General features: G+C 39.0%; 1 protein-coding gene across 5 annotated transcripts in view; it reads left to right on the forward strand.

Annotated features, from left to right (window-relative positions):
* Nucleotides 1–22,890, forward strand: part of GK5 (glycerol kinase 5) — a 77,701-nt gene that overhangs the window by 24,605 nt on the left and 30,206 nt on the right. For all 5 annotated transcript variants that reach the window (XM_027061690.2, XM_027061692.2, XM_027061689.2 and 2 more), the window contains 5 exons: nucleotides 4,764–4,895; nucleotides 10,529–10,604; nucleotides 11,714–11,775; nucleotides 11,858–11,931; nucleotides 12,120–12,180. In XM_027061690.2, the coding sequence (XP_026917491.1) occupies nucleotides 4,764–4,895; nucleotides 10,529–10,604; nucleotides 11,714–11,775; nucleotides 11,858–11,931; nucleotides 12,120–12,180 (405 nt within the window). The remainder of the gene's footprint in view (nucleotides 1–4,763; nucleotides 4,896–10,528; nucleotides 10,605–11,713; nucleotides 11,776–11,857; nucleotides 11,932–12,119; nucleotides 12,181–22,890) is intronic.

The following is a 22,890-nucleotide window of genomic DNA, read 5'->3' on the forward strand; positions in this document are numbered from 1 at the left end:
AATGGTTGCTAAGGCTTCTCTTTGCTTTTAGCACTAAATCTTAACTCCCTACCATGGATCAGCTCTGTCTACAACTCTGACCATTTCCCAGACCCCTTCCTCCCTGAAGCTGCTAAGGATCTGGCTCCAGCTTTGCCAGCCTGCTTTTGTTCTTGTAGCACCCAAGCAGCCTCTCACCTTAAGACCTTCAGACCTGCAAGGGGCTCTCCTGCCATCATGACTGGATTCTTCTCATCCTTCCGGGCCCAGCTCACCTGCCACCTCCTCTGTGTGAGGCCTTTCCTGCCATCTTATTTATATAGAGTAGCATGACCCCCTTCCCCCAGTCCAGTCTGTATCAAACCGCCCTTTCTTTCTTTCACAGCACTTATCATATTTCACAGATTTTGAGATGTATAATTTTTCAACTGAAATTTTAATTGAGATAATTATAGATTCACATGCAGTTGTAAAAAATAATACAGGGATCCCTTATAGGCTTTGCAGGTTCTCTCAATGGTAACAGTTTACAAAACTGGAGTATAGCATCACAACCAGGATACTGACATTGATACAATCTGTAGATCATATTCAGATTTCCCTATTTTACTTGTACTCTTTTCTGTTTGTATGTGGGCCTGTTCTGACTTCTGTACAGTTCTTTTATATGTTCGTATGACCACCACCACAGTTGGGACGCTGAACTGTACCATCATTACAAAGGTCCCTCATGTTGCTCTTTTATTATTTTTAAAAAATTTTTTATTTAAAAAAATTTTTTAATGTTTATTTTTTGAGAGAGCATGAGCATGAGCAGGGGAGGGGCAGAGAGAGAGGGAGTCACAGAATCTGAAGCAGGCTCCAGGCTCTGAGCTGTCAGCACAGAGCCAGACATGGGGCTTGAACTCACAGACCATGAGATCATGACCTGAGGTGAAGTCGGACGCTTAACCGACTGAGCCACCCAGGGGCCCCTTATGTTGCTCTTTTATAACCACAGCCATCTCTGTCCTGTGTACCTCTCCATCCTCTTCCCATCCATCACTCCTCGCAACTAGTAATCTGTCCTCCATTAAAAATATTTTCTGACTTCAAAAATATTATATACCTAAAATGATGCAGTATAAAACCTTTGGGATTTGCTTTTTTCACTTAGTGTAATTCCCTGGAGAATCCAAGTTGTACCTGAATCAATAGGTTGTTTCTTTTTATTGCTGTGTTGTATTCAGGGGTACAGATGCACTACCTGTTTTTTAAGGACATCTGTGAAATCCCAGTTTTTGGCTATTACAAATAGGGCTGTTCTGAACATTTGTGTTTTTTTTTTTTAATTTTATTTATTTATTTATTTATTTTTTAAATGTTTATTTTTGAGACAGAGAGAGACAGAGCATGAATGGGGGAGGGTCAGAGAGAGAGGGAGATCCAGAATCCGAAGCAGGCTCCAGGCTCTGAGCTGTCAGCACAGAGCCCGACACGGGGCTCGAACCCACAAATCGTGAGATCATGACCTGAGCCGAAGTCGGACGCTTAACCGACTGAGCCACCCAGGCACCCCTGTTTTGAACATTTGTGTACAGACATTTATGTGAACGTAAGTGTTCATTTCTCTAGGATAATACCCCAAAGGTACAATTAATTGCTAGGTCAAATGGTAATTGCATATTTTGTTTTATATGAAACTGTCAGAAAACTTTTTCCAGGGTGGCTGCATCATTTACCTTCCCCCCAGCAATGTGTGAATTATAAGACATACTTTTTTTTCTAATTTAAAAGGGGTAATTTTAAGCAGGATATATTTTTGTAAGATTTTATTTTTAATTAATCTCCACACCCAACATGGGGCTTGAACTCACAACCCCTAGGCCAGGAGTCACACATTCCACCAACTGAGCCAGCCAGGCGCCCCAAGCAGGATGTATTCTTAACCATCAATTTTTAAAATCATTTTAACCATCAATTATATCTTAGCATTTCATTGTAATTTAACTAACAGGATTCTTTGTTGTTTTTTTGGTGGTACCTTCAATATTGGTTTATTTTACGGTGTCTTCTTAGATTATCTCATTTATTGATTTGATTCCTTGTCTTTCTCTTCCCATTAGAATGTAAATTTCAAGAAGGCAGGGACTCTGCCTATATTGTTCACTCTAGTTTCTCAAGGACTAGCACAGTCCCTTGGTACATAGAAGGTACTCAATAAATATTTGTTAAATGTAAGAACAAAATGCTAATTGTTCGTATGTTATATAAAAGTACAGGTGTTAGGGGTGCCTGGGTGACTCAGTTAAGTGTCTGGCTCTTGATTTCGGCTCACTTCATGATCTCACAGTTCATGGGGTTGAGCCCCACTTTGGGCTTTGTGCCCACAGCAGGGAGCCTGCTTGGGATTGTCTCTCTCCCTCTCTCTCTACCCCTCCCCCACTTGCATGCGCTCTCTCTTTCTCAAAATAAATAAATAAACTTAAAAAAAAAAAGTACAGGTGTTAGAACTCTTAATACTTTTTGTGTGCTCCCCCACCCCGGGTATCTGCATTTTAATAGAAGATACCTTTTAATAGAAGGATATGAAATCTAATTTTTTAAATAGAGGAAAGTATAGTGTTCTTAGGGAAGAAAAACCTCTTTCAGTTTGAGGCATTCGTTAACATATAACACATCAGAGGGAGGATTATGGGTCGTCCCTTTAAATACTTTAAGGACGTCTTGTCTTTTTTTAAATTAAAAAAAAATTTTTTTTTAGTGTTTGTTTATTTTTGAGAGAGAGAGAGACAGAGCATGAGTAGGGGAGGAGCAGAGAGAGAGGGAGACACAGAATCTGAAGCAGGCTCCAGGCTCCGAGCTGCCAGCACAGAGCCCGATGCTGGGCTTGAACTCACGAACCATGAGGTCATGACCTGAACCGAGGTCGGACACTCAACCCACTGAGCCACCCAGGCATCCCAAGGACATCTTATCTTTTTTTTTTTTTAAACATTTATTTATTTTTGAGACAGAGAGAGCATGAGCAGGGGAGGGGCAGAGAGAGAGAGAGACACAGAATCTGAAGCAGGGTCCAGGCTCTGAGCCGTCAGCACAGAGCCCGACTTGGGGCTCGAACTCACAGACCGTGAGATCATGACCTGAGCTGAAGTCGGACGCTTAACCGACTGAGCCACCCAGGCGCCCCAAGGACATCTTATCTTTTAATAAACAGTGCAAAATATGTAGAAACACAGGAAGTTTGAGCACTGAATGAGATGAAAAGGAAGTTAAAAGGGATATAACTTTCAGTTATAAGATGAGTAAGGTCTGAGAATCTAATGTATTACATGACTATAATTGATAACACTGTATTATATAATTAAAATTTGCTAAGAGTAGAACTTTTCACCAAAACGAAAAGGAAAAAAAAAAGGACAAGGGATGCCTGGATGGGTCAGTAGGTTGAATGCCGCCTGACTTTTGATTTTGGCTCAGGTCATGATCTCATGGGTTCATGAGTTTGAGCTCCACATTGGGCTCTGTGCTGACAGTGAGGAGCCTGCTTGGGATTCTCTCTCTCTCCCTCCCTCTCGCTCTCTCTGCCCCTCCCCCGCTCTCTCTTTCCTTCTCTTTCAAAATAAATAAACTTAAAAAACAAAGGACAAAACTAAAATGTAGAGAGAATTGAATCTATACATTTTCTTCATTGTTACACTTATTATTTTAGTAAATAAACCCAAACCTTTATATTTATTTTTTAGGGGAGGGGTGAGTAATAACAGAGGGAAAAATGCAAGAAGGCGGTAAATTCTCTATAAGTGAATATTCTTTAAAACATCAGTTTCAGAAGTTGAATTGTCCATCGGCATTCTTGTAGTAGGTGGCAGGATAGAGTTTTTGTTTTTGATTTTTTTTTTTTTTACTATGTCTTACAAACCTTAAAACTCAAAGCAAGTTTTCTGTGAGAGGCTTTTTCTTTTTAACTAAAGATTTTGCTTACTAAGAAACAAATTTAAAACTATGTATATTTCATCTTTGATTTTGTTAAGTATAGGTAGTGTTCAGTGAAATCATATATCCCAATTTTAGGTACTTAGTGTGTAGGGAAATTTCCCTTATGGGTTAATAGTAACCTCATTCAAAATATATTTCATATAGGAATGTAGCCTATCCCTTGACTCTCCCCCTTTTCTTTTCTTTTTCTTTTATATTTTTTAAGTTTTTTTTTTTTTTTTTTTTTGTAATCTTTGTACCCAGTGTGGGGCTCAAAGCCATGACCCGAGATCAAGAATCTCATGTTTTGCTCACTGAGCCAGCCAGGCGTCCCTTTCCCTTTTTTTTTTTTTTTTTTAAAGACTTTATCTTGAGGGGTGCCTCAGGTCAGTTAAGCGTCCAACTTAGGCTCAGGTCATGATCTCACAGTTCGTGGATTCAAGCCCTGCGTCCAGCTCTGTGCTGACAGCTCGGAGCCTGTTTTAGATTCTGTGTCTCCCTCTTTCTCTGCCCCTCCCTGTTCACGCTCTGTCTCTGTCTCAAGAATAAATAAACATTAAAAAAAATAATAATAATAAAATAAAAGACTTTATCTTGAGCTTTTTGTGTTTATTAAAGAAGGACAGAGTAGATGTGTTATATCTCGTATGTTAGAATACAAATGTCCACTTGGGGTAACATTGCTTTACTTCATGTTCTTAGGTGCTGAGAACACTAGAAGTAGTTGAATGATTTGTTATTGGGTTTGTTTTCATATGTGTAGAATTAATATAGAAATATCAAACACCATTAAGTGCATTTTCCTAAAATATCTTTTTTCTTAACAGCTGATACAGAGCTCCTGCCGAGTGCTACACTTTTTCACTAGAAGTAAACGATTTTTTGCAGTCAGTATGTTCAGTTTTACAAACCAGCATGTTTCTTTGAGATTGGCCTGGATTTTACAGAACCTGGTTGAGGTAAGGAAAGATTGTGTGTGCCTGTGTATGTGTGTGTGTATGGACTACAGGAAAGACAAAATTAAAGGAATAAAGATAATAATTTGATTATTTCAGGGAAAATTAGGTGTCCACTACATATTGGGATAGAATACAAGGAATCTTTACTCGTTTTTTTTTAAACCTTTTTATTGTGAGTCATAACACATAATAGAAAATGGAACAAAACAAAACTATACCACCCAGTGATACACTGTGAAGCAAACACCTGTGTAGCACTATTTAAATCAAGAAACAGAACATTATGAAACTGTGTATCAGATTTTCTTTCCACTTTTTTACTTATATGTTTCTTTCTTAACACTATCTTTTTGTTTTACCTGAATTTTTTTTGAATTTTGTATAAATGGAATCCGTGTTTATTTTTTTGTGTCTGACTCCTTTTGTTTAATATTATATTTATGAAATATACCCATATTGGGTGTAAATTAATTTTCTTACATTTTCATTGCTATTTAGTGTTCAATATATGATTATATCTCTATCTGTTTATCCCTTCTGTTCATGTACATTTGAGTTATTTCTAGTTTGGGGCAATTATGACTAATATTGTCTTTGAAGTACATATAAATGCATTTCTGTTACATCTATACATGGGAACGGAATTTTTAGGGCATGAATGGATATGTGTATCTTCACCTTTAGTGGATAATGTCAAAAAGTTTCCCACAGTTTTTGACAATTCACATACCCACTATCAGTCAATGAGAGGACTTCTTATTTCATTTACCATCATAATTGATACTATCAGGTTTTTTTTTTTTTTATTTTAGCCATTTTGGTACTTAAATATTGCTCTCTCATTGTGATTTTAGACTGATAAAAAAGAAGATCCAACTGCATGCTGTGTATAGGAGAAACACTTTAGATTCAAAAATACAAATCAGTAAAAAGTAAAAGGATGGAAAAGATCTCTCATGCAAACAACATCCATAAACTAAGTGGCTATGCTAATATCCAGCAAAATAGACTTTAAAAAAAAATTTTTTTTATTATGTTTCTTTATTTTTGAGAGGCAGAGAGAGACAGAGTGCAAGCAGGGGAAGGGCAGAGAAAGAGGGGGGACACAGAATCCAAAGCAGGCTCCAGGCTCTGAGCTGTCAGCAGGAACCCGACGCGGGGCTCAAACTCACAAACCAGGAGATCATGACCTGAGCTGAAGTCGGATGCTCAACCAAACTGAGCCACCCAGGCACCCCAAAATAGACTTTAAAACAAAAAATGTTATTAGAGATAAAGAAGGACATTTTGTAATGATAAGTCAATCCATCAGAAATATATAACAATTATAAACATATATGTATGTAGTAACAGTGCCTCAAACAAATGAAGCAAAAATTGACAGAATTGAAGAGGAAAATAGACAATTCAACAGTAATAGTTGGAGACTTCAACACTCCACTTTTAATAATGGATAAAACAGCTAGATGGAAGCTCAACAAAGAAATAGAAAACTTGGACAACAGTATAAGCTAACTAGACCTTTTATAGAGATCTCCAGTAACAACAGAATATACATTCTTAAGTGTACATGGAATGTTCTCCAGGATAGATCACATGCTACACCATAATACAAGCCTTAATAAATTTAAAAGGACTGAAATTATACAAAATATTTCTCTGATAATGAATGAAATTAAACATAACAGATATGGGGCTCCTGGCTGGCCTAGTAGGTAGAGCATGTGACTCTTGATCTCAAGGTTGTGCGTTAAAGCCCCACCTTGGGTGTAGATTACTTAAAATCCTTATGGGGCACCTGGGTGGCTCTGTTGGTTAAGTGTCTGACTCTTGGTTTTGGCTCAGGGCTTGATCTCACAGTTGGTGAGTTGGTGAGTTCAAGCCCCACACTGGGCTGTCCTCTGTCAGCGTGAAGCCTGCTTGGGAATCTCTGCCCCTCCCCTGCTCGTGCTTGCTCTCTTTCTCTCTTTCTCAAAATAAATAAATAAATGCTAAAATAAAATAAAATCCTTAAAAACATAATTAAACATAATTAGCAGAAAAATGTGGAGAGTTCAAAAATATATGGAAATCAAACAGTGTACTTTACACAAATTTTAACTTTTTTTTTTTTTTTTAATTTTTTGAGAGAGAGAGAGTGTGGGCAGGGGAGGGGCAGAGAGAAAGGGAGACGCAGAATCCAAAGCAGGCTCCAGGCTCTGAGCTGTCAGTCCAGAGTCCAATACAGGTCTCGAAACCATGAACGCATGATCATGACCTGAGCCGAAGTCAGACGCTCAACTGACTGAGCCACCCAGGTGCCCCCAAACAATGTACTTTTAAATAACCAGTAGGTAAAAGAAGAAATCCTAAGAGAAATTAGATGTGCAATTGCTGGATCCAATGGTAAGACTATGTTTAGCTTTGTAAGAAAATGCCAATCTGTGTTCCAAAGTGACTGTACTGTTTTACACCCCTACCAACAGTGAAAGCGCCACATCCTTGCTGACATTTGATTCCAGTTTTGGATTTTAGCCATTCTACTAGGTGTGAAGTAGCGTCTCACCGGTTTCATTTGCAGTTCTTTAATGTAACAAGATGTTATAGAAATATGACTTTTCCTTTTAAACATTGACAAGGACTTCTAGGATATATTGACTAGGCAGGGCTCTAACTTATGAGCTGTGAGATCATGATCTAAGCTGAAGTTAGATGCTTAACCTACTGAGCCACCCAGGCCCCCCTTCTAAGACTATTATTAGTGGATGTTAAATTTATTAAATACATTTTCTGCACCTATTGTCTAAGAGTGGCAACCTACTTGAGGTTTGTAGGGTGTCTTGAGTTTATTCCTTGGTATCTTCTGTTGCTTTTAAAAATTTCACAGCCATTATTTTCAAAAGACATTTCTAGTCCATTCTCTTTATCTCCTTTCCTTCTAGAAAATTTGATTATATGCACGTTAGACCTTCTCATTAAATCCCGTTTGTCTCTCACTCTTTCATATTTTCCATTCTTTTGTCTCTTTGTACTTCATTCTGGATATTTTCTTCTAACCTCTCTCTCATATCTATTCTCTCTTACATTGCTTCTAATGTGCTGTTAAAACCCATCCATTAAGTTCTTAATTTTTTAGTTCTAGAACTTTTTTCTTTACATAATTAGCATGGTATTTTAAAGTCCATGACTATTCTAGTATGTGTAGCCCCATGGACTCTGTCTTTCTCTCTCTTTTATTTTCATGTTCTCTTGTTTCCTCAGATGCCTGATTATTTCATTTCTTTTGAATTTAAAATACTTTATGGATGTATGATTAACATACAAAAAGCTGAACATATTTAATATATACAACTTGATGAGTTCGGTGAGCCTAGTTACTTATTTGTATGTATGTGTATGTATATCAGCTAGACCTAGTATTTGGAAAATTGTGTGTAGAAATTATGAGAGCCTTAACATAGCATTTTCTTGCTCTGGATAAGATTTATGTGTCTTCCATTTTTCTAGACACCAGGATTACCTCAATCCAGTTTAGTGACTGAGATGATTTAAAACTGAGTTTCAGTTCCTGTGAAAACCTGTCTTTCTGGTTTACTCTTATTCATAGAGTAGAGGCATTTGGAGTCTTCTCCCAAAGCATGGAGAGTTGACCTTGATCCTCCTACCTTGGGAAGCCCTAATATCAACTCTGTCTTCATAGCCTTATATCGACCTACTACCTATCAGAGGACTGGGCTCTCAAACATTTTTTGAATGAACAGATGAATTTACTACTTGCCAGGCATTGTTGCTACTCACTGAAATACAGATTAACCTTTGTCTAATCTGGAACAAATTTTAGAATCACAATTTCTAAATTTAAAGAGAGTTTGAAATAAAGTAATATTACTTTAAGCACTCCATACTTAAGTTTTATAAAACTTGAATCTTCAAAATACTTGTTACAAACAATCTACAAATGACTTCTTTTTTTGGAATTTATGTCATTTTCATTTTATTGATCCTTTCTACTCTTAACATATAATCCATCCTTAAGTGTATTCATTTGTCATTCTTTTTATCTCATTTATTCAGGATGCATTTTTTAAACATCTGTTATATGCCAGGAACCCTCCTAGGTGTTGCGCTTATAAATATGAATGCAATTTAGTTCCTGCTCTTAAGTAGCGTAGGCTCTAGTAGGGAAGTAATGACGTTGTGAGATAATGGCCACACAGAATATAGCCATTGGATGACAAGTTTGGCAAAGCCAGGAAATGCTAGTTTTGGTGGACAAATAAGAGAGAGGTGGTAAAGTGTGATGTAGGGCACTGTTTCTACTATGTTAATAATATCTTGAAAAGAAATAATATCTTGGGGGCACCTGGCTGGCTCATTTGGAAGAGCATGAGATGCTTGATCTCAGGGTCGTGAGTTTAAGCCCCACGTTGGGCATAGAGCCTCTTTAAAAAATAGTAATAATGATATTCAATAAGCATTTCATTTTCTCTATTAGCTATTTATTTTAAAGAGCTTTTGATACTTTTGTTGCCTGTGGCATGCTTTACGCTAAGGGTTAGCAGATTTTTTCTGTAACATGCCAGTTAGTGATAATTTAAACTTTGAAGGCCATAAGGTTTCTGTCATAACTACTCTGCTATTGTAGTGTGAAAACAGCCATAGATGATACATAAACAGGTGAGCATGGCTGTGTTCCAGTAAAATTTTATCTGTGGACACTGAAATTTGAATGTCATGTACTTTCCATATGTCACAAAGTATTCTTTAAAAAAAAAAATTATAATATTTAAAAACCATTCTTAACTTGCTGTACAGAGTTAGGCAATGAGTTGGATTTGAACTGTGGTCATAGTGTACCATCCCCTGCTTTTAGACCTCTTATAGTTAAACATATTCTTATGTCTAAAAGAATGTGTGTGTATATATATATATATATATATATATATATATATATATATACTTTTGTGATGAACAAAGTTTATTTGTTTATTCATCACAAAAATACATGCTTCATGTGAAATTAAAGCCTTTTATACCTTATAGTAATTGCTTAGAACTGTTTGGTGTATATTTTAAAAATAGTTTCTTTATGTATATATTCATTCCTTTTTTTAAAAATTTTTCTTTTTTTTTCTTTTCTTTCTTTTCTTTTTTTTTTTTATAGAGAGAGCATGAGCAGGGGAGAGGGGCAGAGGGAGAGAGAGAGAGAATCCCAGTGCAGGGCTTGATCTCACAAACCATGAGATCAGGATCTGAGGTGAAACCAAGAGTCACATGCTCAACTGACTGAGCCACCCAGGCACCCCTGTATATATTCATTCTTATAAAAAAAAAGGGATTATATTGTATTTACTCTTTGGCCTTTAATTGTGTACTTAATAATGTAACCTTTTTTTTTTTTTAATGTTTATTTATTTTTGGCGGAGAGAGAGAGACAGAGCATGAGCAGGGGAGGGGCAGAGAGAGAGGGAGACACAGAATCTGAAACAGGCTTCAGGCTCTGAGCTGTCAGCACAGAGCCCGTCGTGGGGCTCGAACTCATGAACAGCGAGATCATGACCTGAGCCAAAGTTGGACGCTTAACTGACTGAGCCACCCAGGCGCCCCAATAATTTAACCGTTTTGAGTCAGTTTTGTGCCATTGTGTTTTCAAGGTGCAAAAGGCAGTTGAAGAAGATAATTGCTGCTTTGGGACTATTGATACCTGGTTGTTACACAAGCTCACAAAAGGTAAAGATGATCTGATCTGATAGATCTGTCTCAAGTGACTGAAATTTTTTTTTACTTATTTACTTTTTTAAAATAATTTATTGCCAAGTTAGCTAACATACAGTGTGTACAGTGCAGTTTTGGCTTCGAGAGTAGATTCCCATGATTTGAAATTTTTTTAATGTTTGTTTATTGTGGGTGAGCAAGCGGGGGAGGGGCAGAGAGAGAGAAGGAGAGAGAGAATCCCAAGCAAACTCCGAACTGTCATTGCAGAGCCTGATGTGAGGCTCAAACTCAGAAACCGTGAGATCATGACCTGAGCTGAAATCAAGAGTCAGGTGCTTTACCAACTGAGCCACCCAAGGATTCCACTCCTCCCCCACAATAAGTAACTGAAATTTGACTGCTAGAAATGACAGAAATGATTCACCTAAAAAAAATAGAGGTTACTTTTTTTCCTTCCTGTATCCCAAATACATTGCTTTTTGGTACCCCAGTAACTTCATGCAATAGTAAAGTTACCTTAATTTTGAATTTGTAAGAGGATGATTTTTATTTTTTATTTTTTTTAATGTTTTATTTATTCTTGAGAGAGAGAGCACAAGCAGGGGAGATGCAGAGAGAGAGGGGGACAGAGGATCAGAAGCAGGTTCCGTGCTGACAGCAGCCAGCCTGATGTGGGGCTCAAACTCATAAACCACAAGATCATGACCTGAGCCAAAGTCGGACGCTCAAATGAGTGAGCCACCCGGGCACCCCAAGGAGGGTGATATTTAAATTGTGATGAACCCTCAAATAGAAGGTGGAGGAACAGTCTTAATTTCAAAAGTGGTAAGATGAGTTCAATACCAGATGTGCCACTTTGCAGCTGGGTCACTCTAGGCAATCACGTTGCATCTTTGAACCCCTTTCCTCATCCTGAAGCTGGGGATCATGATGTGACAATGTATTTGAAAGTACTTTTGTAAACTCTAAAAGTTCAAAAAGATTAAGTGGGAAATTCCTTTGGACACCTTGTACTGGAAATAGACATTTTGGAATGATTTTGAGGCCAAAGGTCTAATTTATAAACTAGGGATAGTTGTTGATTGACACCATCAGATAATATATTATTTTCAATGTAAATTTAGGTGCTGAATTTGCCACGGATTTTTCAAATGCCAGTGCAACTGGGTTATTTGACCCTTTTAAGGTAAGGGTTTTTTCCCTTCCTTTTCAGTCACTAATTGTTGTATCATTTAGCTTGGAATCTGATGATATATTTTTATACTCAGATGTGTTGGAGTGGGCTCCTGACCTCCCTGCTTTCAATACCACTGTCTCTCCTGCCTCCTGTGAGGGATACGAGGTACTAATGGACATCGGATACAGAAACCAGCAAAATTTTGCTTTAGTAGGGAAAGCATTTTATTATTTGTTTGAGATGCTTGTGTGTCCATTATATAATTTTTTGGCCTATGTGAAAATCAATTTGCCAAATTTTAGAATTAATATTTTTAGAGCTATAACTGACTTTTTAATTAATTTTATTTGAAGCCACCATTTCGGATCAGTGGATGAAGAGATATTTGGTGTGCCTATACCAGTAGTGGCCTTGGTAAGTAGAAAACTTGGGGGTTTCTCCATGTAGAGTATAAACTAATATATATGAATAGTTGGGATTAGATTTAAGAGATATAGAAGGTCCTTGCAGAATAAAATTAAAGTGTTTTTTTTTCTTTTTAAGTTAAAGTGCCCTGGATATAATCAGAAGTATTTTTTTGTATTCTGGAAAGGGGATCACTGGGCCTTATGTGAAAGCACTTTATAATCTTTCCTTACTTCTATATGTATTGTTTTTTATAAAACTGTTAATTTTTTTTTAAATGTTGTATTCTGAGTAACGTGTGGTTTATATTGGATACTCTGAGACAAAAAACAGGGATAGGGCCAATGCTTAGTTGTATTTGATACAGTGTAACCAAACAGTGACAAGACAATTTAAAGAAGAATGTTGTATTTAGGTTGTATGAAACCCTTAGCCAGCCTGTACCAGTAAAGAAACTGTGGGAGAGAGAAAAATTAGCTGTTTCAGGTTTTTGAGGATTTTCTTGATTGTACTCTTTCTGTCTGGATGAAAGAGCTAGAACTTAGAGAATCTCAAGGATTCACCAGCTGGTTGGGGGGGGGGGGGTGTTGAAACTCTGACCTTGACTTTGATTTCCTATAATAGCTTAAGTAGGAAGTACAGACCATCTTTCCCTAGATGTATGGTTGCTATAGTAGATGGAGGAATTGGGTAAGGGAAGGGGAATTTAATTCCTAAGTTACAAATTCCTGGTCACTTAGAGAGGATTAGACTTATTCAACCTAATGGTAGACACAGGTTCAGATTAAGGTATGGCTGGAAGAATTGAAGGTTAGTGACAAAGTATTCTTCAGATGGGAGTTTTAGTCCTTATAATATTGCTGTATGTTGTTAAAAAGATGGGTGCCTGACTGGCTTAGTGAGTGGAGCATGAGATTCTGGATCTCTGGGCTGGAAGTTTGAGCCCCACATTGGGTGTAGAGATTCTTTAAAAATAAAATCTTAGGGCACCTAAGTGGCTCAGTTGGTTAAGCCACCACAGGCCACCACAGGGTCATGATCTCCTGGTCCTGAGATAAAGCCCCACATCAGGCTCTGCCTGGGCCTATATCCTGCTTTAAATTCTCTCTCTCCCTCCCTGACTCTCTCTCTCTCTCTCTCTTAAGTAAGTAAGTAAATAAGTAAGTAAGTAAGTAAATAAATAAATAAATAAATAAAATTAAAGTAAAATCTTTAAAAAAAAAAAAAAAGAAAGAAAGATGGGGCGCCTGGGTGGCTCAGTTGGTTAAGCATCCGACTTCGGCTTAGGTCATGATCTCACAGCTTGTGAGTTCGAGCCCCGTGTCGGGCTCTGTGCTCACAGCTCAGAGCCTGGAACCTGCTTCCAATTCTGTGTCTCCCTCTTTTTCTCTACCCCATCCCCACTCATGCTCTGTCTCTCTCTGCCTTAAAAATAAATAAAATTAAAAAAAAAAATAAAGAAAAAAAGAAAGAAAGGAAAGAAAACCAAAGGCCCCAAATGATGGCCCAATTAGTAAACCAAGACTTAATAATACATGGCCTAATAGTTTCAAACCCCAGAAATGTAACCCTTAGCCAGTCAACATGGGAATTTTCCATCAGCACTAGGAAATTTACTGATAGGCAAATTTCCCATAGTATGGCAATTTTGCCTAAAACAATGGATTTTTTTTTTTTTTTTTTTTGCTAATAATTTCCTTTTTTACACTCCCTCTCTACCTTTAAAAATCTTCCTTTTTCTGGGGCACCTGGGTGGCTCAGTTGGCTAAGTGTCCAACTATAGCTCAGGTCATGATCTCGTGGTTTTTTTGTTTGAGCCCCGCGTTGGGCTCTGTGCTGACAGCTTGGAGCCTGGAACCTGCTTCAGATTCTGTCTCCATCTTTCTCTACCCCTCCCCTGCTCACGTTCTGTCTCTCTCTTTCTCAGAAGTAAATAAACACTAAAAAAAAAAAAAAAATCTTTCTTTTGCTGTAGCTTTTTGGAGCCCCCCCCACCCCCACCCCACCCCCTGCTTGCTAGATGGGATGCTGCCTGATTCATGAATTGACTAATAAAGCCAATTAGAACTTAAAATTTACTCGGTTAAAGTTTTTGTTATTAAACAGATTGGGTGGCAGGCAGCAACAAGATCCAAAGTGAATTTCCAGCAGCATTCAGGGACAAAGAGAAGCAGGCATGGTATCCCGCATACTCTTTGAATTCAGTGTCTTTCTCGCTATTTCTGAGGGCTGTGGGTAAGTTCCCTCTTGGTTCTGAGCTCTGCTCTTTGTGCATTCAAGCTCCTCAGTCTAATTGGCTTTCCTTTACAGGGTGGGTTAGCTTGAGCTGCCAGAAGGTTATGCCCAGGGCTGGCAGTTTTGCCTGGAGCCCAACTGAGCTGACAAAAGGGTCTGCCCAGAGCCAAATCCCTAGCCTTTCAGACCACAATTTCCCTGGAATTGCTGGAAAACCCCAGCAAGGTTCCCACCCAGCAAGAATTGGTGGTGGTGAGCACAGGGCCTTCTTTTGGCCAGGACACAGTAACATCTTTTGGTTGTTGCTGATACATTAAGGTGCGCATGTTTGTCTTGTTTTGTGTAGATAAAAGCTATTGCTGTCAGAGATCTCAAGATGCCAAAAAACTGCAAAAACTGGTCGGTGCAGGTTGAGCATTTAAAGGGTGTTAGAGCGCTCAGCTCAAGAAAATAGAAGAAGTTGATCACAGAGTAGGTTAGATTGACACAAGTTCACCCACCAACCTCAAGAAAACTTCTATACAGTAAGGTACACTGTAAAATATGCATGATCCCCAACCCAACAGCCCCAACCTGAAGTCCCTTTTAAGGATTAGTTCAGCTCCAGAAACCCAAAGGCTTGCTAATGGGATCTTTAAATTCTAAATAGTCAAGCATGCCACCTTCTGGCACACCCGGCTTACTTTATGTCTAAGAACTATAGTCCTGGCAGTTGCAGGTGTCTTGCAAAAATGGCACAATCTTCCTAAGCTTGTTTTGTGTCCTGAGGAACTTGGCTGGGTAACCATCAGGTTGGGGGTTCCAAAATAAGGCCAGACGGAAATATGAGTTACACCCCATTTGCAGTTACATATGGCTGGACAGAAATATGGGTTAACTCCATTTGCACCTAGAATCCTACCAAACTGCTGCCAGCCTTCGAGGGAATTACAACCTAGAAATACAATGGCTGTTATGGGAACATTCCAATTAGATAATATCATTTAAGAAATGCACTTGGCGTGCTCCTGGGTGGCTCAGTCGATTAAGTGTCCAGCTTCAGCTCAGGTCATGATCTCACAGTCCCTGAGTTCAAGCCCTGCATCGGGCTCTGTGCTGATAGCTCAGAGCCTGGAGCCTGCTTTGGATTCTGTGTCTCCCTCTCTCTCTGCCCCTCCCCTACTCATGCTCTCTCTCTGTCTCCCTCCCTCTCTCTCTCTCTCTCTCTTTCTCAAAAATAAATAAACATTGAAAAGAAAAAAAAAAAAAAGAAATGCACAGTGAAGCAAGGATTCCCAAATTAAACAGAATGAGATACCTGTTTTAATTGGCAAGCAGAAGCCTCCAAAAGGTTTCAAAATTCCCAAGTTGTTTCATTAAAAGATTCATTGCAAAAGGCTAATGAAAAATTAAAGATAGAAGAAGTACCCCAAACAAAAGACTGATGTAACTCCTACTGCTCCACTCTTTCCACCTTGGAATACTCATTCCACTCATCCTCAGTCTGAATTGGTTTTCCACTCTGAAAAGACTGCACAATGATAAACAAAACTCTACCACATTAATGGCCTTATAGACACCCCTGTATTTACCTTCAAAGGAGGACACCCAAATAGGCCTCTCTTAGAGTTGTTGAAACTGAGGGATTTTCTGATAACACTGCTACATTACTCCATGAAACAGTCAAGAGGAAACTCTGGTAGATATCAGAGCCTGCAGAGGGGTTCCTGGAAAAACTGGCAGGAGCCAGCAAAGGGTGAAAGTTCATTTTTAATTTTTTTTAAATGTTTTTATTTATTTTTGAGACAGAGAGAGACAGAGCATGAGCAGGGGAGGGGCAGAGAGAGAGGGAGACACAGAATCCAAAGCAGGCTCCAGGCTCTGAGCTGTGAGCACAGAGCCCGACGCGGGGCTCGAACTCAGGGACTGTGAGATCATGACCTGAGCTGAAGTCTGACACTTAACCAACTGAGCCACCCAGGCACCCCTATGAAAGTTCTTTTTTAAAGTGTATTTATTTATTTTGTGAGAGAGAATGTACAAGCGTGAGCATAGCACATGGGGAGGGGCAGAGAGAGAGGGAGGGAGAGTCCCAAGCAGGTTCTACACTGTCAGCACTGTTCTTTATTTTGACTGTCATTGAGAGTGACTTTAGATCTAGGGAAGGTAGTATCCTTTGCACCTCTTTGGGGACCCTTTTTACACCCATGGGGGTTTATTCAATACCACCAGAAATGTTGAAAATTCAAAGTATGTCCCTAGAAGAAAATGAAGCAAACCAAGAATAATATAGTTGGATAGGTGGATCAACCTATGTCATTTAAGTTACAACCCAATTTTTAGAGGAATTGAAAGCAACTGTCCTTATCTTACAATCTTTACAAAACTAAAAATGTAGCTCTAGAGGCAATCCAAAGTTTACTATTTCTTCACCAGTCCCAAAATTGCCCCAATTTTAAAAAATGTTTTATTTTTATTTTTGAGAGAGAGAGAGAGAGCGCGCATGCACGCGCACAAGTGGGGAAGGGGGGGAGAGAGAGGGAGACACTGACTCCGAAGCCAGCTCCAGGCCCTGAGCTGTCAGCACAGAGCCCAACGTGGGGCTTAAACTCACAAACTGTGAGATCATGACCTGAGCTGAAGTCAGACACTCAACCGACTTAACCACCCAGGCGCCCCAAAAATTTAGGTAAACTTTTAAATAGTTTCCTAAATCTTTTTGGTAACCCAACATCTTAAGGTTTTGCTGAGTTACGTTAAGTAATGAGTTAAGTTAAATTCATTAAATATCTAGATCATTCGTAAATAACATGAAATACTAAAACATTAATTATTGAACATAGATTTATCTACTTGTGGCTTCTTATTACAGAAAAACTAAAATATAATTGGATGTTTTAATGATGTGGAAATGCTGGGGTTCAAAGCCAAGTCCAAGAAAGAATTCTTGAGATGTCTTCAGTGCAAAAAGGTGGTTTTATTAAAGCATGGGGACAGGACCTATAGGAAAGAGCTGTACTAGTGTAGTGACGGGTGACTGATTATATACATTCTTGGGAGAGGTTTAGGGATAGCATGAGTCTCTAAGGAACTCTGGAAACAAGGTTTCCAGGACCTTTAAGGGCTAGCTGTTGTTAGGAAAAGGTCATTTAAAAGTACTGTCTAGTAAAACCTTAGTCATGAGACCCTTTAGATGTGTATCAGTGAGCCATATGCTTGGAGGATGATTGCTAACCTATATCCTGGGGCGTAGAGATAAAGGAGGTTTCTAAAAGAATTTTTATATGTTAAAGGAGACTTACAGGATCCTGGAGGTCAGGATAATGTTAAGCTAAAATTGCCTTTTGCCCTTAGCAAAGTGTTATCATTGAGGCCGCAGAGTACCTACGGGAAGGTTACTTCCTGTCTCAAGGACTTGTCAATGGGCTCGAAGTTGTAAGGAAATTATTTTTTTTTCTTTTGTCTTTGTTCCCCACATCATTAGTGCTACATTGGAAAATTTAAAAGGCATATGCTTCTAAAAATTATAAAATGTATTTATAAATTTGCCAATCTAAAGAATGCTGGTATAACAGACAGTTCCCGATTGTTTGACACTACTAGAAATAATAAGGGAAACATCTCCATATGCAAGGGAAGTAAAATATATGTTTTTGATTTTAAAAAAAAGGTGTAAGGAATTGAGATGTATTTTTTTTTTTTTTAAGGAAAAAATAGTTGTAGAAAGTTTGTGAAAAAGGAATCTCTGGAAAGGAATTGTATATGTGGTCAGGACTCACATTGGAATGAGTTGATTTTAGTATCAAAACTAAGCTGGTACAAAGTTAGAGTTTGGTTTTCTGTTTTAAAAGGACAAAGTTTGCACTTAAAAAAAATTTTTTTAATACTTATTCATTTTTGAGAGACAGACAATGAGCAGGGGAGGGGAAGAGTGAGAGGGAGACACAGAATCTAAGCAGGCTCCAGGCTCCAAGCTGTCAGCACAGAGCTTGATGCTGGGCTCGAGCCCACAAACCGTGAGATCATGACCTGAGCCAAAGTCAGCTACTTAACTGACTAAGCCACCCAGGCGCCCCTGTTTGTTTGGACTTTGGATTGGCTTAAGTCTTTTTGGCCTGGAACATTCCAAAGAATTTGCTAAACTATTTAAGTTTATTTGACATGTTAAATGACATGGGAAGCATTGTCAAATATGAGAATCAAGGAAGGCCTCTCTGAGTGACTTCTGAGCAGAGATCCAAAAGAAGTGATGAGCAATCACATAGATACATATGGGAGGAGTGTACCAGGCAATGAGAATGGTGGATGCCAAAGAGGGAGTAAATGTTTTAGAAAGATCAGGGGATGGTAGGGGTCAGAGCACCCAGAGTTTCATGACCGTGAGGAACGTGTTAGAAGATGAAATTAAAGAAAGCTATGCGTAGCATAGTGGATAATGCAGGACTTTCTATTCTCTGGTAAGCATTGGAAATGCTATTCTAAATGATTGGGAAACCACTAGAGGCTTAAGTGACTCTGTGTGAGGGGAAGGGCATGAATGAATTTACATTTCAAAATAATCACTAGTTGCAGTGTAATAATGGGCAAGAAAAGATTCATTAAGAGGCTGTCGCACTGAAGATGGTGGAGAAGTAGGGGGACTGGGATTTTCCTTGTCCCTCAAACACAGTTGTATTGATCACTTGGAACATCCAGGAAATCTATCCACTGAGTGACAGAAGAATCCCTACAGGTAGAGGGAGACAGCTTGGCAAGTGTGAGGTACATGGAAGTGAACTGGGGGAGAGAAAAATGATGGTGTTGCTGAGGGGAGGGAACCCTTTCTGTGGAGAGAGACAAGGGAGGGTAAGACAGAGAGGTTGAGAGTTGACACAAGAGGGAAAACCTCTCTGGACCATGGACTGGGGAGTGAGAAATACTAAGGGTCCCAGATGTGTTTTGCAAACAATGTTTGGAGCTCAAATTCTGAGGTTTTGGAAGTGTACAACTTTCTCTGGACCAGAGCTGTGGCTCATGCCTCTGGAGAGGAGGGAGCTGGCCATGGAGTGCATAGGGTGGTATAGGGATCTCCAGGGTTCACTGGGAGAGAACATTCCCTTCCTGGAAGGCTTTTGGAAGAGGGTTTATTGCTTCCCCAAGGACAAAAGACCCTGTAGGTGCCAGCCAAAATTTCATTAGCTGTACTCCAGAGGAAGAGAGAGGATCCACGTGGTCCTTTAAGACTTAGGGTTTCGAATCCCAGCTGCATGCCAAAGAAAAAATGTAGGAGAGTTGTGGAGCTGGAGTGGGGTGAGCTGACTGCCCTCACTATTCTGTGGGGGCTGCCTGAACAGCGGGGGGTATGAGATCCCCCGCACAGCAAAGGAAACAATCTTTTGCACAGCAAAGGAAACAGTCAACAAAACTAAAAGGCATTGGATGGAATGGGAGAATATATTTGCAAGTGACATATCAAATAAAGGTTAGTATCCAAAATCTATAAAGAATTCATCAAACTCAATACCCAAAAAAACAAATAATCCAGTGAAGAAATGGGCAGAAGACATGAATAGACACTTTTCCAAAGAAGACATCCAGATGGCTAACAGACACATGAAAAGATGCTCAACATTACTCATCATTAGGCAATTGCAAATCAAAACCATACTGGTCAGAATGGCTAACATTAATAGCTCAGGCAACAACAGATGTTGGAGAGATGTGGAGAGAGAGGAACCCCTTTGCACTGCTGGTGAGAATGCAAACAGGTGCAGCCACGCTGGAGTATGAAGGTTCCTCAAAAAATTAAAAATAGAACTACCCTATGACCCAGCAATTGTACTTCTAGGTATTTATCCAAAGGATAAAAAAATGCTGATTTGAAGGGGCACAAGCACCCCAATGTTTATAGCAGCACTATCAACAATAGCCATAATATGGAAAGAGCCCAAATGTCCATAGATGAATGAATAACAATGTGGTATGTATATACAATGGAATATTACTCAGCAATCAAAAATAATGAGATCTTGCCATTTGCAACAATGTGGATAGAACTGGAGAGTGTTAACGCTAAGCAAAATAAATCAGTCAGAGAAAGACAAATATATGATTTCACTCATATCTGGAATTTAAGAAACAAAATGGATAAACATAGGTGAGGGGAGGGAAACATAAGATAAAAACAGAGAGGCAAACCTTAAGAGACTCTTAAATACAGAAAACAGTTGCTAGAGAGGTGTGGGGTGGGGGATGGGCTAAATGGGTAATGGGCATTGAGGAGGGCGCTTGTTGGGTAGAGCACTGGATGTTATATGTAAGTGATGAATCGCTAAATTCTACTCCTGAAATCATTATTACACTGTATGTTAACTAACTTGAATTTAAGTAAATAAATTTTTAAAAAAGAAGTAATACTAAGCCTTCTTTATGTTGTAAGATTTTGGCACATGTGCATAAAGCCCATTCTGCTTCTGAAAAAAAAAGTCCTCTCATTGCCAGATTTTTGCCATGCTAATGTCCTATAACATGGCAACAGCCTGGTGCTGAGTCAGAGAAATTAAGATGGGTAAACATTGCCAATTAAATGAGTAGTTGGGGCTATCGGAAAACCAAGATGACTGCTTAGTTCTTCCCAGCTCCCTGGCAAACACTATTTTTCAATTTGTATATTCCTTCATGCACCATAGGGCATTTAAGATAACCCAAATTATGAATAGACATTGGGAGGGAGACTTCTATAATATTGCAAAAACAATTTACCAGGAATTTCTGATTTGTCAGGTCCTCCTGGAAAAACTGATTTTGTTCCCAGAGCCTCAGACCTCCCTGCTCTGACCCCTTTTAACACCTGCAACTGGACTTCATTCAACTGCCATTTACTATGGGTTATCAGTATATTCTTGTTATTGTTTGTATGTTTTATGGATGGGTTGAAGCCTTTCACTGCTGCAAAGCTGTGATGCCCTCACAGTAGCAAAGAAACTGTTAGAAAACGTATTCCCATTTGGGGCATACCTTCCACAATCTCCAGCAATCGAGGCACCCATTTCACAGGGCAAATCCTATGAGCCTTAACGAAAACCTCGCAAAACTTATTGAAATTCTATCAGTATACAAGTGTCTGCTGATCCTTTGTTGTCTCATGCTATTAAGACCAACTACTGTAAACCTCTAATATCTTATGCTCAAGCCTATCATCAACAAGTTAAAGAAACCTTCTCAGATTCCAATTCAAATGATCCTGTTGGTCACAATGTAGAGCTTGGAGATTTAGGTATTCGGGAAACATTATCAGAGGAAGGTAGCTCTCAGGCACCATTTGAAGAGGAATCTTACCAAGGGCTCCTGATCACTGATACTGCTGCAAAACCAGAAGGGATGGAGCCTTGAGTACATATCTCTCAGCTTGTGAAGGCTCCACCTGCAACCAGGCCCTGTACAGACACTGGAAACCTCCAAATCAAATTGATGAGGAAGAGAAATTGCTTACATCAAGGCATCCTGCTTCTGCCCAAGACTATGGATCAAGACTTTAAACATGAAACTCTTTCTCTTTCTCCTTTCTTTTACTGTAACATTGACCTGGAAAGAAAATGCCCTCATCTGTTTCTCCCCAGGCCATTGTTAAGGGGGTAAACCTTTGGAATTTAGAACAACCTTTTATTTCAGGCCATGAGAAAGTCTAACTGACCCCCTAACTTTTCACAAGCAAAATAAGGCATTTCTTTGGACAACTCCCCAGAAGTTTCATTGTTGAGCTAGAAAGGATCTGCTGGGAGGCTTTTATGATTCAGGATTCATTCCTCTTGGTAGGTCCCTACGTCCCTTATTAGGGATAAGCGTAAATAAACCTATGATCAGGAACTTCTCAATTCTTGAAATTATTGCAAAATCTGCTGCTAAAGCAACTGCTGTCCAACAAAGATCCTTAGACTCTTTGGCCAAAGTTGTTCTTAATAGTAGGACAGCCCCTGAATATCTTCTGGCTGAACAAGGAGGTACCTCTGCTGTGGCCAACACCACCTGCTGTATCTGGATTAACCCTTCTGGGGAAATTGAAATTTAATTACATAAGATCACTGAGCAAGCTGCTTGGTTTAAAAGAATAACTTCTTCAGCAGGGTCTTTCTTTGATTTTAATTGTTTTCAGTCTTGGGGACTATAGCTCTGAAGTGCTCTCAAAACACTGGGAATTATCCTGTTTGTAGTTATCGTAATAATCCCCCTGGTACATTGTATTCTCTCAGAAGCTTTAAATGCATGTTAACTGCTGCTAACCACCAAGCAAATGATCTCCCTAAGTCTGGAATGTCAGAAAAGGAATGAAAAGGACAATTGACTTAGAAATTGTGAACCTGAAGTTGTAACCTGTGAATGTCACAGAGATTAAGCAAAAAAACCATCATGACCTGTGAGTGACACACAAAGGACCAGTAACAACTGATCAGCTCTGGAGCTGATGGCAGAGAATGGCGCTAATGCTTTAAATTTTGATCACATCTCTCAGTTAAGCTGAGAGTCTGA

Source organism: Acinonyx jubatus, chromosome C2 (genome assembly GCF_027475565.1).
Source record: "Acinonyx jubatus isolate Ajub_Pintada_27869175 chromosome C2, VMU_Ajub_asm_v1.0, whole genome shotgun sequence".
Taxonomy (NCBI): Eukaryota; Metazoa; Chordata; class Mammalia; order Carnivora; family Felidae; genus Acinonyx; species Acinonyx jubatus.